The sequence below is a fragment of the Leptopilina heterotoma genome, unplaced genomic scaffold, assembly GCF_015476425.1.
Source record: "Leptopilina heterotoma isolate Lh14 unplaced genomic scaffold, ASM1547642v1 Lhet_158, whole genome shotgun sequence".
NCBI lineage: Eukaryota > Metazoa > Arthropoda > Insecta > Hymenoptera > Figitidae > Leptopilina > Leptopilina heterotoma.
This window is the reverse complement of record NW_025110872.1, coordinates 25,086-43,461: the sequence shown is the minus strand read 5'-3', so window position 1 is coordinate 43,461 and position 18,376 is coordinate 25,086. Positions and strand designations below refer to the sequence as shown.

Below are 18,376 nucleotides of genomic sequence, written 5' to 3'. Positions count from 1 at the left end.
AATACATTGAACAAGAAAAGGCGAAGCTTGAAAATCTTAATAGAGATACATGAGAGAGAGAGAGAAAAGGATGAGTACATCTTTTTACCCTTTTCTTTAAGACTTTATGTGAAGTTTAGGTTGAGTTCACAATAGATATTATGAGATTGCAATCCAGATAGAAAAGAACACACAAATATATCTCTGTCTTTTTCCAACTCATGCTTTGCATAAGACAAGAATGGTTTTTCTAAAAGTCATGTGTGAACGTACTCTTAAGGCACATTTTTTATTCTAGGTTGGCAATATACAGTATGCATAGTCTATGGTGATGTGATTCAAGTTTTTGGCGTCATCATTAAGGCGCTTGCACACTTCCAAAATTTTGGGCGAGCAGCGAATTTTCATGGCCTTGAAACTCACATTACTAAATATGATTGGCTCTACAAAAAGCTGCGAGAAAATGTACTTTTGTCAGAGCCAATCATATTTAGTAATGTGCATTTCAAGGTCGTGAAAATTCGCTGCTCGTCTAAAAATTTGGAAGTGTGCAAGCGCCTTTAAGGTGCTTCTATACCTCCGGTGGATTGGTCAAGCAATCGGCTCGATGAATTTTCAGGCTGGAGTCCCATGACAGCGTTTTGCGTTGCGTTTTGTAACTAGGCCATGAGTGTGAGAGAGATACAGATATAGGTTTGCTCTATTTGCACTCATTGCCTAGTTACAAAACGCAACGCAAAACGTGTTACGTGCGGAGTTACGTTATTTACGCGCAGGCGTAAGATCCGCGATTTGATTTGATGTTCAATCTTGGTTTAATCCTTTGAAAAGGAAGGCGGAAATATTCAAATAAAACAAGTGAATTTCCGTTAAAACGGAGGGAAAAACCTCACGAATAAGAAGGATCAATTAATAATTAATAATATTAATTAATCATTAATCCAACCAAATTCGCGAGTAAACCCAATACATTTATTAAAGTCAAAACATTACACAAATCGAAGTTATTCTAAAAGCTATTTTGGGACTACTCTGAAGTACATTACGAAAGAACTCCAAAGTAGAACTGAATTCGTGAGGGAGCATTTAGCCCATGATCCAAGTAACAAGGTCTCGCCAAAGTCGGGCTCAATTTTAACTCGGTTCGCGCACCATAAAAAAGCCGACCAATCATAGCGATTACCTGAAGCGACGACCATATTGAAGCGCTAAATTTTGAATCAAATACAGAAACAAATTTAAAGAACATAAAGAATAATAAATTAAAAGTAAAATAATTCTTTATTAAATATTAATATTTTTTATTAAATACTTATTATTAACTTGATACATAACATTCACATATATTGGTTGCTTGGAATCTTGAAAATCAAATTACTATTTATTGCAATATTTATTATTATTATTAATAACTTTATATTTATTAATATTAACAATAATTAAAAATAATAATTATTATTAAAAATAAAATAACATTCATAATAATTTATTAATATTAATTACTATTTATTGTAATATTTATTATTATTATTATCAATAATTTTATACGTATTAATATTAATAATAACAATTAATAATATTTATTATTAAAAATAAAAATATATTAATAACAATAACAATCTTATTTTCTGGATTTGAAACACATTTAAAAATACGCGGCTAGACTTTCAATATGGTCGTCACTTCGTCCGCATTCTGATTGGTGCTTGGTTCCACGTTTTTTTTGCCTGCGCGTGGCGAGACCTTGTTACTTGGATCATGATTTAGCCCTTGGTCCATGGCAAAATCTTTGCGCATGCCCTGTTATAGAGTTTGTAAAGTCTATGGAGTGTTCAGAATCACAACACCAACACTGCACTGCACTAATACACGTATAAACATACTCTACGTATTGAAAACATGTATCACAACAAGTGAACATAACCCTTTTTCATTCACACTAATTACACAATTATTAATTATTTACATCATATCTAGTAACAATAAATCTCTTATACTGCACTCATCATATTTAAATATAAATAACAATTATAACGATAACCAATTTGATAATATATCATAATATAATATTATTATCATATTAATACGTTACAAATATATATTTATATTCAATACCATAATATTACAACACTCAATTAGATGAAGTTTACTAATAATATCATTTTCAAATAATACATTCATATTGCATAATTAGCAACAATATAATATTGTTGTCAATTGTTCATAATGTTCATATTATACAATTGATAATTAAAGTTCGTCGCATAATGAAAGTCTATGTGTACGTGACTTTTCGAAGCCATTTCTGTGGTCACAAGTATGGTAAACACATGTTGCATTGTCCTATGGAAAAGGACACTTGAGATATTTTTTATATTCTTTCGAGGGTTTCTCGGTTTTATGACTCTAAAGAAACTAGAGATTACATTTTCTTTCGCTATTCTACTTGATTTATGGCAATTCTAAGAAATGTTGATTTTCAAATACATATTCAGAATTTGGAAACTATTAAACCGTGAAGTATTATATTTTACAATAGTCAAACTTTCTTGTTTAATCTCGTCAATAATTGTCTAAAGTCGTGAGAAAATACTAAAAATAATTAAGTTTATTAACGAAATGTTATAATTCGCGCTTCGATAACTCGTAAATCGATATATCGAAAGTTAACGAGCGAGATGGTAGTCGCTCGTAACAAACGCTACCATGGGACTCCAGCCTCACGGTCGGAAAATGTACTTTCATGGCGGGTATTTTTGAATAAATAAATGTTGAAAAGGTTTTTACTTGAAAATTTATTTAAAAAAATGATTTTATCATAGAAATTCTTTTGAAATTTATGTTAAAAAACATGTTTTATTTTAAAAGTTGTCAAATTTTAATTCAAAATGTTTTAATTTTCCAAAGAAGTGTAAAAAGCCTAATGTTTTTGAAATGCTAGTACAGACTGTTTGTTATGAATGTACATACATAACCTAGCGTTGTGTTGTCAGTTCATTATTATTTAATATAATAATAATTAAATCATTAAATTTAGAATATAATAATATCACAAGCACGACAACACAACGCTAGGTTATGTACATTCATAACAAACAGTCTGTATCGTCTGTACTAGCATTTCAAAAACATTAGGCTTTTTACACTTGTTTGGAAAATTAAAACATTTTGAATTAAAATTTGATAACTTTTAAAATAAAACATGTTTATTAACATAAATTTGAAAAGAATTTCTATGATAAAATCATTTTTTAAAATAAATTTTCAAGTAAAAACCTTTTCAACATTTACTTATTCAAAAATACCCGCCATGAAAGTACATTTACCGACCCTGAAAATTCATCGAGCCGATTGCTTGACCAATCCACCGGAGGTATAGAAGCACCTTTAATATAGACATAATTATTCTTTTAAGATGTGATGCAATTTAAACTTTTTTAATTTTATGTATAAAAACTATTTTTAAAGAAACTAAACGCTATCAAAAATTTTCATACACTTAAATTGTAATAAATTTGTACGAAAAGCATGTGCAATATTTATTTTACCGTCTCATCCCTGTACACTTCCCGCCAAGTTCGCCATTGTGCGCGCCGCGGAGTGGTTGTCCCGTGGAGGAGTCTCGGCGTTTATTCTCAACAACGTTTATACTTTTAATTCTTTACATTTCTTTTAATTATTAGGGATTTTATGTGCAAAACTTACGACAGCAGTGATTAGAAGGAGAAGAGAATTGACGTGAACGTTGGTTCAACGGGTTTCCTGTGTACCGCGCGCATTGGTGCGGGTCAATTAGGTCTAAAAAAATAGTGCTTCTATCCGCGATAGGCACAAGATATGTCAATGTTTCATGGTGGTGGTGCAAGTGGTGACGATCGAATTCTACTAGAGGAAATTGTGGAAACATCTGAAGAGCAAGAAGAATTTTGTTGGTGAGTCTGATTTTTGAATTTAAATAATTAGAAAAAATATTAAGTAATACACGGCATATATACTGCCGCCGCTGTTGCCGCCATGTGTCGTCTATAAATGTCCTGCACAGTCAACGTAATCATTTACAATGACGCCGCCACGTCAAAGTGTGTTATGGAAGAATGAGAAACAAGTTGCTTTAAAAATATTTGAATCTTTTACAATATTCCTACTATAATATATGTTGATATAAAATATGTTTTATATACATTGTTTCCAATTAAATGAGAGTAGCACATGTAAATCGTCGACCACTCCCCATATACTTGCACACTTTATGCCCAGAGCTCTGCAGCAGGTCTCTAAACATAAATTTCTGCAAACTATTCTTTATGTCCAAGTAAGCACGCGCGCGCGTTAATGGAATGGAATGGAATTGCACAAAAAGCATGTTTATCGTACAGTTTATCCATCAAAATCTGCCATTTTAACCGCGCGATAGATCAATTTCAGACAGTACTAAATACACTTTATGATTCGTTTTTTCTATAGAAAAAAAATGTGGGAATGTAATTGATATGCAACTATCGTTCGCAGCATAATGGTTTTGAATAAAAGAGTATGAAAAACACTTTTTGAAACAATAACCGGCCGGCTATCAGGTGTATAGAAAAAAAAAATTTCTTTAAATTTAAAATAAATTTTAATCGGGTGTCTCTCATTTTTATTAATTTTCATCACATAATTGCTAAAGAACAATTTTATACATTCTTTGTTTTTATCAATAAAACTTTTGAAATAAAGTTATGTTGACACTATATCTCCTACGTACACGCCCAACAAGCATGGCGTCGCTGCCACACGGACCAGAAATAAATTCATTTCTTTTCATATTTCTTAATAATTATTCTAAAAATGTTATTGCTTTCTCACATTTTTAGCATTCTCTTTTTGATTTTAATAAAAAGAAAATTTTTACTTTCTATAATCGCATAAAAATAAAACTCAATTTTTGGCAAAAATGTCAAAATGTATGAAATTTTGTTTTTTAAGCTTATGAACATTTATTTATTCACTTATTCTTTTGATATTTTAAATATTTATAATACCTAACACATAATGAACAAAAATTTGAGAAGCAAAAAAAATTAATTTTTATTCAACTTTTATTAGTTTCCATAACACAGAAATTTACCTATAATATAATTATTGTTTATAGAAAAATAAATATGCTTAATGCTTAATTTTCATGAAAAAGAAAAAACAACATTTTTTTCATAACGGCAAGCTAAAAATACATTTTTTCCAATAAATAGACAATTAATCAATTGACAAAATAACACTTGATTTAATTAATATAAAGTTATTATTTCTCATTAATGTTGAAAATTTATCTACATTAATTAATTTATTCAAATAGTTGTTAAGTAATTAGTTTAAATATTGCGGATGACATTGTAAACAGAGAGAGAGAGAGAGAGCTGACAGGGGAGACATACACAGCTGAAGCTGAATGACGCCAACTTTATCAGCTGTTGGTGATTCATGCACACACTCAATGCAATGTATGAAGTAGCAAAGCCAGTAAAAACAGGACTTTTTTTTTGCTTTTTCTTTAAAATATTAATAAAAACTAGTCTTCTTTATTTTAATTACAATTCCGCAAAATAATCACATTAAACATAATTGCAAGAAACAAATATCCAATAATGGCAAATCCGTTGTTGACAAAATATATTGGAAAGAAAATTGCAAACAATTTATAAAATTAGTTGTAATATTTTGCAATATCTTTTTATACATGTAATATTAAATATTTGTTTCATTTATAGCAAAAGCGAAATTGTGGATGATTCTGCTGCTGAAGGTGGTGGTGGTGGTGTTTACGAAAAACTACACAAGTCACAAAAGGATATTAGTGCTACTGTTGCTGCAGCAGCCTCCTGTCGACGACAAAACTTGGGGCAAAACGTTTTGTTAAACGGTGCTGCTGCTGCTGCAGGTAGCAGAGAATCATCGCGCGGACACATGGAGCAAGAAAGAAGAATGCGGCGAGAAATCGCCAACAGCAATGAACGTAGACGTATGCAGAGCATTAATGCTGGTTTTCAATCTCTCAGAACTTTATTGCCACATCACGAAGGAGAAAAATTATCAAAGGTACGTCGTTTTTAACTTTTAAACCAGGTAAAAATAACTAAATTGATAGAATCTTGTTTACACATCAATAATAATTTATTAAACGTGTGTGTGTTTTTATATAAAAAAAAATGTAAATTGTATATTCATTACCAATATTAGGAAACACACAGTAACCTCCTCCGATAAGTTTAACACTGTGCTGGAGGAGTAATTTTTTCTGTGATAACCAACAATATTTGTACACGATTGTGTTCAATGACAAATGTACAAAAAATACAATAAAGAACATTTGTCTGAATCAAGTAGTGTTGGGATTTGTTCAAAATCATTAAACACGGTACGAAAAATATACTTCTTGTATTAGTAGTTTCGTCTATGACTGCGCGAAAAACTTGTAGTAGTAGTAGTAGTAGTATCGAAACAATAAACTTGGCTCTTATCCTTGAAATATTTTTTAATCACATGGTAAGAAATTTTTTTCCAATAATCTACAATATTAAAAAAAAACCCTTTGAACAGAAAATTAAATTTTTTTGCCATTATATTTTCATTTCTTCAAGTTTTCTTTAACTATTTATTATATTTATCTTTAATAATTCAAATGCAGTCGTATTTATCGCAGCTGCAGGATTTCAAAGTAGTAATCTCAAGTCCAACATTTAAAATTATTTAGAACAAACATTGTCTTAAACATCATACATTTTGACAAGTGAAATTTAAAATTTTTTTAAATTATTTGTGCAATTTTGTAATAAATTATTTATAATAACAAAATTAAAGATGACAAAATTAAAGTTTGTCAAGTGCATGAGATTTGTAACGGAATTGCCACCACCAACTGGTATAGAGAAAGATAGCCGGCCGGTATATTCTGTCAGCCGACTTGATCAATATTGCCATGACTACGCCAAGCAGAGTATAATAGTGAGTAGAGGAAAAAGAAGGCGGCTGCTGGTGCGATGAAACTCCATAGAAATGGAAGTTTATAGCTAGTGTATCTAAATAATTATAAATTTTGACGAGTACACTATAATATTGTTTATGAAAAATGGATAATTGCTTAGAACATTTTTCATCTTTCTTATCCCGAAACCTATTAATATAATTTTTTAAAGATGTAGTGATTTTTTCAAAAGTAGACTTGATAAACATTTACTTGATTTTCGAATTAGACATGAAAAAAATCTTATTGTAGATAAATAAAAAGAAACACAATAATTAAATTATTGTGTTTCTATTTTAGAATTTGATATAACTTTTCAAAAAAAAAATAAATGGAGCAAACAAAATACAAACTTTGTAACCCAGTTGTGTTGACTGCTGTTTTTATAATAACCAGGAATTTCGTTGTATTACTCAAAACTACCAACTAGAAAACAACACGATTCCTGATTGTGGTAACAGCAGCAGCAGCAGCAGCAGCACGAGCGAGGAGAAAATTGTCTTTAACCACAAATATGCGTTGTGATTTTTCTCCTTCAATTCTAATTATACGTTGACATATTTTTATCCCTATGAAGAGGCAACGTATTAATGAAATGATAATAACAATTTAAAGGGAAAGCGAAAAAAAATTGAATAATATCTCATTATGATTATTTTATTCCTGTAAAACCAATATCACAAATTGTAAAAAAAATCATTTTTAAATCAAGTTGAGACGAAATGTTAAAATACATGATTTTATTTTTTACAAATTAAGAATAATGAGAATCGTCAGAAAAAAAAAATTATTTGGTTCTCCATCATTTAATGAAAAAACAAGTTTTGTATTTTCATAAATGAAAACTACATACGTAAACTATTTTCTCAGTCTATCAATCATAATAATTTTATATACATGACAAAATGGGTCAAAGAAATTAAATTGATAAAAATAATTGGAGAAAACTGGTTTATAAGCGTCTGCATGCTTAAATGAAAATGGGTCGACAAGTCTGTGAAAAAACCTTATGAATGTGTTGTGTTGCGTTACACAATATACAGTGAAAGAGCTTCATATGTATAATATAGAACAGAGAGAGACCAAGGCATCGACTATACGAATCACCGTTACACGTTTTACACCTTTATTTTTAGTTTGTTGTAAACAATTGATAATAACACTGGTTTACAGTGCGAAATTGCCAATCAAACAAAACATTTTTTTTTTTCGAATAGTAGGTGCGTTTTTTGAGTAAGAAAATCATAGTTTCAATTTTTTTCCCTCGTGCAGTTTTTCTGTAGCTTCAAATTTTGCATTTTCGAGGTTAAACGCGACGCCACCACTTAAACTTACCTGCAGGAAAATTAGCCTGTCTAAATAGAATAAATGAGGTATCATCATTTTTGGAAAGGTTATTAAAAATTACCTTTCGATCCATATAGGACGCAAAATAAAATTCAACAAAAATTGAGAGAGTTACAGTCGATGATTAAAGATGAAATTTCATGTAGGAAATTATTTGCTGATTACGAATTTTAAATCTTCCTTAATGAAATTTCATGACAATTTTGATGATTTTTAGACATTTGAGTAACTTTTACCATTTTTTTCCCAACATCAGAAACACAGTGAAAGAATGTTTAGGTTTTAATTTTTTTTTTATTGATAGGTTATAATATCATTACACAAATTTTAAGCCCTTGTGAATTTTAATCCTCGATTGGATTAAAAATGACAATTCTACACTAAAATTAGTGAAAGAAACTACATTCTTCATTTTTACACGGAGAGAATTAGCTGTTGCACAGAAAAAAAGAAATTAGCTGCAGCAGTAAACACATGTTTGCTGTGAAATCTTTGAAAATTAGCTACCATAGCTAAGAAGTTTGCAGTGGCAGCGAACATGTTGTTAGCTGTGACAGCAAACATTAGTAAAAATTTAGTCGAGTTTGCTGTCATAGCAAAGTTGTTGATCTTACAGCAAACTTGTTCGCTGTCCCTATTTCAACGAACAAGGTTTGCTGTGGCAGCAAAATGTTGGCTGCCACAGCAAACCCTTTCTATGCGTGTGCTCTTAGCGCATGAGCAGGCCGTACTAAAAGCGCATACACACCACCATGCGAAAGTTACAAGAAATCCATGCTGATTTTTCATGGATTTGAGCACAATGATGTGGCACAAGTGGAAAAAAGCTGTACAAAGTTAGCACCGGCCTTTGCAAAATTAGGTACAGACGTCTATGCGAAAAGCGAATCAAAATGTCTCTAGCGTTATTCGTAACACATTTCTCTCCGTGTAGTATCGCCCTTAAATATTTGCAGCAAAAATTGAAGTAATAAAATTTAGTTGAGCGCTAAAGTTACTCTAAAATCACTAATCAAGAGTTTCTATTTTAAAGTCATAGATTTCGAATGCAATGTAAGTTTTGCAAATTTCAATATGGCGGACAAATTTTAAAAAATCGATTAAATTCGTCTTAAATTCGTTACTCGGGGCTGTTTTTGGGGTCGCTGTGATTACGAATCCGGTTTTTGGATTTCGAAAATTGAAAATGATGGATTCATAATGGTGAACGAGGAGATTTTTAAAATCAATCAAATTCGCACCTATTGGATCCGCCATTTTGAATTTTTGTAATCCGACATTAGATTCGTAATCAACAGCGACCCCAAAAACAGCCCCGAGTAACGAATTTAAGACGAATTTCATCGATTTTTAAAAACTTGTCGGCCATATTGGATCCGCCATTTTGAAATTTGCAAAACTTACATTGCATTCGAAATCTATGACTTTAAAATAGAAACTCTTGATTAGTGATTTTAGAGTAACTTTAGCGCTTAACTAAATTTTTTTACTTTAATTTTTGCTGCAAATATTTAAGGGCGATACTATTAAAAATGAAGAATGTAGTTTCGTTCACTAATATTTTAGTGTAGAATTGTCATTTTTAATCCAATCGAGGATTAAAATTCACAAGGGCTTAAAATTTGTGTAATGATATTATAACCTATCAATAAAAAAAAATTAAAACCTAAACATTCTTTCACTGTGTTTCTGATGTTGGGAAAAAAATGGTAAAAGTTACTCAAATGTCTAAAAATCATCAAAAAATTGTCATGAAATTTCATCTTTAATCATCGACTGTAACTCTCTCAATTTTTGTTGAATTTTATTTTGCGACCTATGGATCAAAAGCTAATTTAATAACCTTTCCAATGATAAAAATGTAATAAATGAGGATTTATTACATTTTGACAGGCTAATTTTCCTACAGGTAAGTTTAAGTGGTGGTGGTGGTGGCGTCGCGTTTAACCTCGAAAATGCAAAATTTGAAGCTACAGAAAATTAAGTAACTGCACGAGGGAAAAAAAAAATTGAAACTATGATTTTCTTACTCAAAAAATGCACCTACTATTCGGAAAAAAAAAATGTTTTGTTTGATTGGCAAAAAAAAGTTTTTAATTTGTAAACCTGTGTAATTTATGTATAATATATACTGTAGTTGTTGCACATAAAAAGTGGTTTATTGAAAAAAAATTGTGTGCAATAATGAAATCTATTCATTAATTTCTAGTCTAGACAAATATATATTCAATTTTTAATTATTTTTTGTTTTAGGCTGCAATCCTCCAGCAAACAGCTGAATATATTTATCAACTAGAACAAGAAAAAACACAATTGTTATCTCAAAATTGCCAGTTAAAACGACTGATAAATCAACATGAAGGCGGAGATGTTCCAATAAAGAAACGTAAAACCGCCGCCGCCGCCGCCGATAATCAAGGTCTGTTAAATACAAAAATTCTATAAACAAACACCAACATTTTTCTATTGTCAGCATTAAATGTTATTAATTGAAATTTCTTTTTATCAGGAGTTTTCGTGAGTAGTTTACCTCCAACGGCTGCTGCTCCCCAACAACAGTCCAACAATGATGATGAGGGTTTAGGTAGTATGTCACCTGATCCATTATCCGCTGTAACAGTAGCTGCAATGATTACTCCGGATCATTCTAATGAAATAATTGAACTTGGGCGACAGCTAGAAAGAGAGCGTCAAGCAAGGCATCATTTAGAAAAACAATTGAGAACAATTCAAAATCAGCCTGTATTTACCACAGCTGCTATTGCCACAACTACAGATAGGTTTAGAGTTGATAATCAACAACAACAACAACTCATTGCTTATCAACCTCATGAGGTGAGAATAAATTTTTCATTACTTTTTCAATTGGGGGTAATTGTGTGTGTGTGTGTAGTTTAACAACAACTTTTCTCATTAATGTGAGAGAGACAGCTTGTTAATAAATCGAATATAAAGGAAGGCATAATAATAATAATTGCATATTAATTGCCTAATTTTCTGGCTTTGTGCTACTTTAAAAGATGCTACTTTTCTTCTTTTTTGAGAATTTGCACTGTGAACTCAAATTGACCCTCAAATTCATTGAAATGAAAAAATTAATTATTTTCTTCAAAATACTCATATAAATTCAAGAATTTTATTATTATATGAAAATAAAACTTGTTTATCAAATACAATTTTATTCGATTTGAATTGCCCACCGATCCAAATTTTAGACAATTGAATTCTCGTAAATGATTATTTGTTATTTTCAAAAATTTTAATAAAATTATATGCAAGAAATAAATTCAGATTTCAGATTTCAATTTATAGATTTTAATTATTAAACAAAAGTTTTTAAAAAATTCTACATAAACTTTTAATTATTTAAAAAAAAAAAAAATTTTTACATTAATTCAATTATTTGAAATAGAATTTGCATAAATTTCTACGCAAAAATCTATAGTTTTAAAATTTGGCATTAAATTCTTCGCAGTAATTCAATTACAATTTTCAAAAGTAATAAAATTCAATTATTTTCAAAAATTCTTCAATTAACCCTCCGTCACATAACACCTATAGGGAGGGATTCCCTCTACGGTTTCAGTATTTTTTAAATAACTTTTTGTTTTCCTCATTGCAAAATATAATCAGTTTCTATATACCTTTCGACAATATTTACTCCTTAACACATTTCTGAAAAAAACATTTAGTTTAAACATAATTAATATTTAATTATGAAGCTTATTAATAAAGTCAAGAAAAAACTCGAAAAAGTGAGGTTATGTTTTAAATAAAAAAATCAAGTTTTCAAAACATTTTTTGTTCCACCGTTATTGTTGGTTAATGACAAAATTATATTATAAATATAATTAAAATTAATTGTTTAATGATTTTTTTGCTTATTTGTTAATGTTACATTATTTTTACATGTCAAATGGAATTATTCCTTCGAAGATGTGCATTCGTGTAATTAATTTTTATTTTTGAGACCGAAAATTAATTTTATAATTTAGAATAATTTACTACATATTTGTGTAAGTTTGTGTTAAAACTAAAAAATTTTTGTTGATTCCTTTGTTTATATGTTGTAATGTTGCTTATTTTACAATGTGGTGATGAGGGGGTTCCCTCTAAACGTGTTTGTAAAGTCGTAATTTTTTCCCATGTGTGTGTGTGACGGAGGGTTAATTCAATAATTTATATATCAATTATTTTAATAAAAATTCCCAGAAGAATTCTATTATTTAAAAACAATTTTGATTGATATTTCTTAAATCGATGCGTTCTTTATATTTCTAATATTTTATTATCAATAAATTGTATTTAAAGTTATTTATGAATAACTGTTGTATGTAGCAATTATAAAATTGTTTATAAATACTCTCTAAATTTGAATTAGTAAAAATCAGTTTACTAAATGATTTTAAATTTTAGAAACTCTGACTTTTTTGCTTTTGAATTAGTAAATTTCACTAAAAAATTAGTAGAAATGATTATTTATTAGTAAAATTTACTAATTCAAAAGAAGCAGCAGCAAAAGGTCAGAGTCACTAAATCAAATTTTAGTAATCATTTTTACTAATTAGAGAGTAAGTAAAAATTTACTTGAAATACACTGATGATGATGACTGAGATTAAGGAAAAGTATAATAAACAGAACTTTTACTCTATTATGCTGGATAAAAAATGACAAATATTTTAGTAACCATAAATTCAAATGGACCTTGAAAAGTCCCTGAATTTATTTTAAAGAATCGCTAGACAACCTTAAATAAGAACACCAACTAATTTTCTATTCTTTTCTTTTTTTAAAATTTCTTCTCTTATTAGTATTACAGTTATGACTAAACTCCCCCCCCCCCCACTTTGTCTTTTAATTAGAAAAATCTTGAAACAATTTTTGTTTCATAATGTGCTTTATTATAATATATTAATTTTTTTATTTATAAACTTTGTAGGTTATTGAACACACAGATAATTTGATGCAAGTGGCAGCAGTAGAAACCACCACCGAAGAGGAGGAAGTCGAAGAAGAAGAAGAAGAAGGAAGAGTAGTTGGAGTGGAAGTGGAAGAAGTAGAAGAGGAGGAGGAGGAGGAGATTGAAGAAGAAGATGGAGAAACAGCTGGAGTTGCTTCATTGCAAGTAGTTTCCTTGGTTTCCTTACCTCCTGTAGGATCAACACAAACAGTTGAAACTACCATTTCAGATTTAAGTTCACCACCTATTTCACCACAACCAGTTCAAGTTGAAGTAGAAGAGGTAGTAGCAGAAGAGATTAAAGAAGAAGAAGAAGAAGAAGTGGAGGATGAGGAAGAAGTTGAAGATGAGGAAGAGGAAGAAGAAGAAGATGAATTAGTAGAAGATTCTAGTAGCTCAAAAACCGTTGTTACATTTGCAAGTCAAATTTTTCCATCAATTGCAGTTGCAGTAGAAGAGCAACAACAACAACAACAACAAAGAGAAACAGATTGCTCATTTTCGCCTTCAATAGTAACAACAACAACAACTTCTTATGGCTGTACTGAATCAACTAGCAATTCATCCACACAATATATTACTAGTAGTCCTACAAGACCCTATTCTCCTGAGGAAGATGTTCAACAGCAGCAGCAGCGATTACCCAGTGTGTTGGAAGCTGCTATGAAAGCTGAACCTAAAGTTGAAGTTGAAAGGTAAAAAAAAAAAAAAACTCGATAAAAAATTATTGCTTCTCTCTGTTTGTTAATGCGCGCGCGCACACACCACTAGACATATTTATTATAGTACATGTCAAAATATAAAGAAAAATGTCACAATATTTATTTACAAATAAATGTATAATTAAAATAAATTCTTTACAGGCTACCGTCTCCAGTTGCTAGTTCATTAGATGATGGAACGCCACAAGCAAGACTATATTTAGCAAACACCTCCAGACAGAATCTTGAAACTATTGTGGAGGCAATTCGTCACCTGGAAGGAGATCATTTATTTAGTGATGAACCTGCTCAAGATGTTCCACTAGCTCTGACGAATAAATCACCAATCACCACCACTACTACAACAGTGACAGCGTCATCGACGTCGACGACGACAAAGCAACAGCAGCAGCGACTAGTAACTAATTTTCTTCAATTCCAACAACAGCAGCAGGCTCAACAACGACCGGGTGTTATTGTCGTCAAACATTCGTGATCATAAATTCCCTCACATTCAAAACAATAATCACACACAAGTGATAAGATTTTAATAAACCCTGTGCGTCTACGTGTGTGTGTGACCTTGGTTTAAAAGAGGAAACAAGAATTTTCTCTATTTAGCAACCAGTTGGTGTTTAAGCTTTAATTTCATAATTTTTTGACTTTTACATACAATGATTATAATTAATATTAGAAAAAACATTTGACATATAAAGAATAATGATAGAAGCAAAAAAAAAAAAGTTTTGATATAAAATAACAAGAATTTATGTTACACATTTATGTTTATACTTTTTTTTATTTCTTCTTTTATTTTAAAAGTTTAAAGAGAATCTCGTCAAGAAAAATTGTTTTTACACTTTTTGAAAAGTGTCTAACGAATTATTAATGCATAAAATATAAATATAAATAAAGAAAAAAAAAAAAATTAAATTGAAACATTTCCAAAAATGTAACAAAAGAAAAATAGCTACAAATAGTCAGCAGGAGTGCTTCTTGATTAATCGTGTTGCTGTCGTATAAATATATTATAGACATTGACTATTATAAAGACAAAAAAATACTACAATAATATTTCTAGCCCCTAAGACTTGAACGTATACTGTATTATAATTACGTTTTCTTTTTTTTTACCTTGTTATAAAAATAATCTATTTCAGAGTATATTAAAGAGAAGCTGTGAGAGTAATGAGAGAGAGAGAGAAATAGAGAAATAGTGTGTGTGTGTGTGTGTGTATGTTTGTATGTAACGATAAACAAAAATTATATGTATTTCTTTTTAATGTTGAATGCTACTCCTACTGTTGCTGCCTCCATTGCTATTTTTTATATAAAAAGTACATACAAGGAAGAGGAGAAAACGTGTTCTTTTCAATCAAAACATATTTATGATAATATATATTTGACACACACACACATTAAATTGTTGCTTTCGAAATTCACTTTTTTATTTAACTTTTTTTTTCATTTACATAACTCGATCTTTATTTTTCACTCATTTCTAATATCAAACAAAATATAAAATGATATTTTGTTTTAAATTGTGTGACAAATATCATGCGTGTATGAACGAGAATTAATTTTGTTTTGTTAATTTTTTTATTCGAAACTAGTCAAAGAAAAACGAGAGTCACGCCCTTTCTTCTATATAGCTGATACTTTTTTTCTGTCTTTAAATATGCATAAATAGGATAAAAAAAGAAAATAATAATAATAATAATAACTACATTTCAAAATTTAATATGCCAAACAAAGATGGGTTTTAATAATAAAAATAAAAGAGAAAAAGACATTAACCTCTTTAATCTTTATTCAATTGATTAAAGTTTTTGAATCATCAACGCTGCATGCGTCATTTCATTCATAGCTATGACACGAAAAAACCCAGTGACAAATGCTACTTAATTATATATCAATGCATTTAAAGATAAAATAACGTATATGAGTTCTGATGGTTGTAACTTTTATAAATTTTAGTGTTACACATCCGGAATGAAGGTCATTTAAAATGTATAAAAGTATAAATGATATATGTTTCAAGTGACATAAATATTTCATATTAGAGCATGAATGTGTGCAATTAAAAAAAAATAAATAAAAAAAATAAACAGTTTTGCATTATTAAAAAGAATGTATAACAAAACTGTTGTGACAAAAAAACAAAAAAAAAAAGAAAAATCAAGAAAAGAATTGCAAAGGATACAGTAAATTTTTAAAAATCGTATCGCGCTTTCTTAGTATATATTACAGTAAGGACACAAATGTTTATGTACATAATATATAGAAGCAAATTAAGTTTAAACTATTGCAAAATATAAAACTATTTATTTGTGATAATTCCATCTTTAATAACTTTGTATCTCAATCTCTAATTCTTTATTAGCTTCATTATTTTTCATTACTAAAAAATAATGAATTGCGTACGTATAGGCTTACTGCGCGCGCGGAAAAGTATAGAAAGCGCGATGCAATTATTTTAACAAGAAATTGCGCAACAATCAGCAACGAAACTCTACAACCCTATACAAAAAAATTGTTTACAGTTAATTTCACACCATAAAATGTTTTATATTTGTGTTATTAGTTTAGCATTAATTTTTTACATTAATAAATATTACAGAATGCTTTGTTCAATGATGATAAACAATGTGTGAAAAAATTGAAGAACAAAATTATTATAATCGTATAATAACATTATAGTCGAAAATGTAATACAGTAGAACCTCGGTTATCCGAGCCTCGATTATCCGAGATTCCGGATTATCCGAGGCACAAAACATGCTCGGATAATGCGGAATAACTCGGATAAAACGGATCGAGCGACTAAATTTGGAAAATAAATTTTACAAAACCACTATTTGTGATCATTGCATTTAAAATTTCGTCCATTTTTGTCATTTAATATTATTCTAACACTTTAAACACATGAAAAATAATTTAAAATTTTGAAATTTTCATTGGTTCCGTGTTATCCGAGTTTTCGATTATCCGAGGTACCTCTTCCCCACATTACCTCGGATAATCGAGGTTCTACTGTAATATTTCGCAATTAACTGTTCAAAATTATTTTGTATAGAGTTTATTTCGGTAGAACTGCTACACATTAATATGAGTAATATTATTACAATTATTATTATCATTTATTATTTTATTAATCTATATTATCATTTTTTATTATTATTATTATTATAATTCCTATTATTAATATTATTATTTTTATTATTAGTAATGTGGTGCGAGCGACATAAGTTTATCTTGACGATAAAAATTATAGTTCATCAAGGCCTAAAAAGTTGTAAAAAAAATTTTTCAGTTAAATTCAAAAGTGATTAAAACATGGTTATATTAGTTGATAAAAATTCTACACTACATTATATTATATAAAAAAGACGATGAAATCGGATTTTCTAAAATGTCAATGTGTTTTGGAGAGAAATTACTCGCATAGTAATAGAGTGATTTTCAGATTGATATGAAAAGACGGTTAACAATAGAAACGATGTAAAAAAATAATGTGTGTGTATGTAAGTCTTCAAAATTTCGCGCGCTCTGTATACGAAATTGTAAAAAAAAGTGGATAAGCGCAAATTAAGAATCTTGCGTCGGCAAAACTGGAATTTTGTAATTCAATAATCACACCATCTTGTTTCTCTAAATATAACATTCAATTAAAAACGACTGCTACAATCCATCACCTCAACATGTGTTTAATTATGTAAAAGCATGTTTGTACAAGAAAAAGAATTTTTTTAAATTTTTGTTATCTGTTTTAATGGTGTATTACATGCGTTTAACAAAATAAAAATTTCTTTCTTATTATCTCTATTAATTAGAAGAAAATTTAATTTTAATTAAACATTACTTAACAAACTAAAACGTGAAAAAAAAGAATAAACATAATTTTACTTTTTCCACATAATTATAATGAATTGGTAATTTTCTACTAGCAATTTGGAAAAAAAAAATTACTATATATTAGTAAAAAATGTTACAAATTCAAATTAGTAAACGAATCCGCATTTCAATAGTAGAAACTTACTAATTCAGATTTAGAGAGTAGCAAAATCAATTGTATTAATTAAAATCTTGGCCATATTCGATCATGTTATCATATTATCATGTTTCTAGAAAATTGTTATTCCATTATATTAATTTAAAATTTTTTATATAAAATCTAATTTTTCAAATTTCTATAATATGTAATTAAAATATACTAGCCCGTGTAGAAATTTCCCCATTTGTCCCTATCTCTAGTAGGGACCTCGCTAGATTCTGACTAGAATCTCTAGTCTAGAAAAACTAGTCGGGCTTCAATCAAATTCTAGTTAGATAATTCAGGCTGGAGTCCCATGACAGCGTTTTGCGTTGCGTTTTGTAACTAGGCCATGAGT

The 18,376-nt window shown here is 29.3% G+C and overlaps 1 protein-coding gene across 1 annotated transcript; it reads left to right on the top strand.

Annotated features, from left to right (window-relative positions):
• Positions 1-3,546: 3,546 nt before the first annotated feature.
• Positions 3,547-17,814, top strand: LOC122498721 (FK506-binding protein 5). The gene is made up of 6 exons (XM_043606596.1): positions 3,547-3,911; positions 5,724-6,051; positions 10,577-10,742; positions 10,833-11,158; positions 13,264-13,979; positions 14,148-17,814. The coding sequence occupies exons 1-6, from the start codon at positions 3,817-3,819 to the stop codon at positions 14,479-14,481; spliced, it is 1,965 nt and encodes a 654-aa protein (XP_043462531.1). The 5' UTR covers positions 3,547-3,816; the 3' UTR covers positions 14,482-17,814.
• Positions 17,815-18,376: the final 562 nt, after the last annotated feature.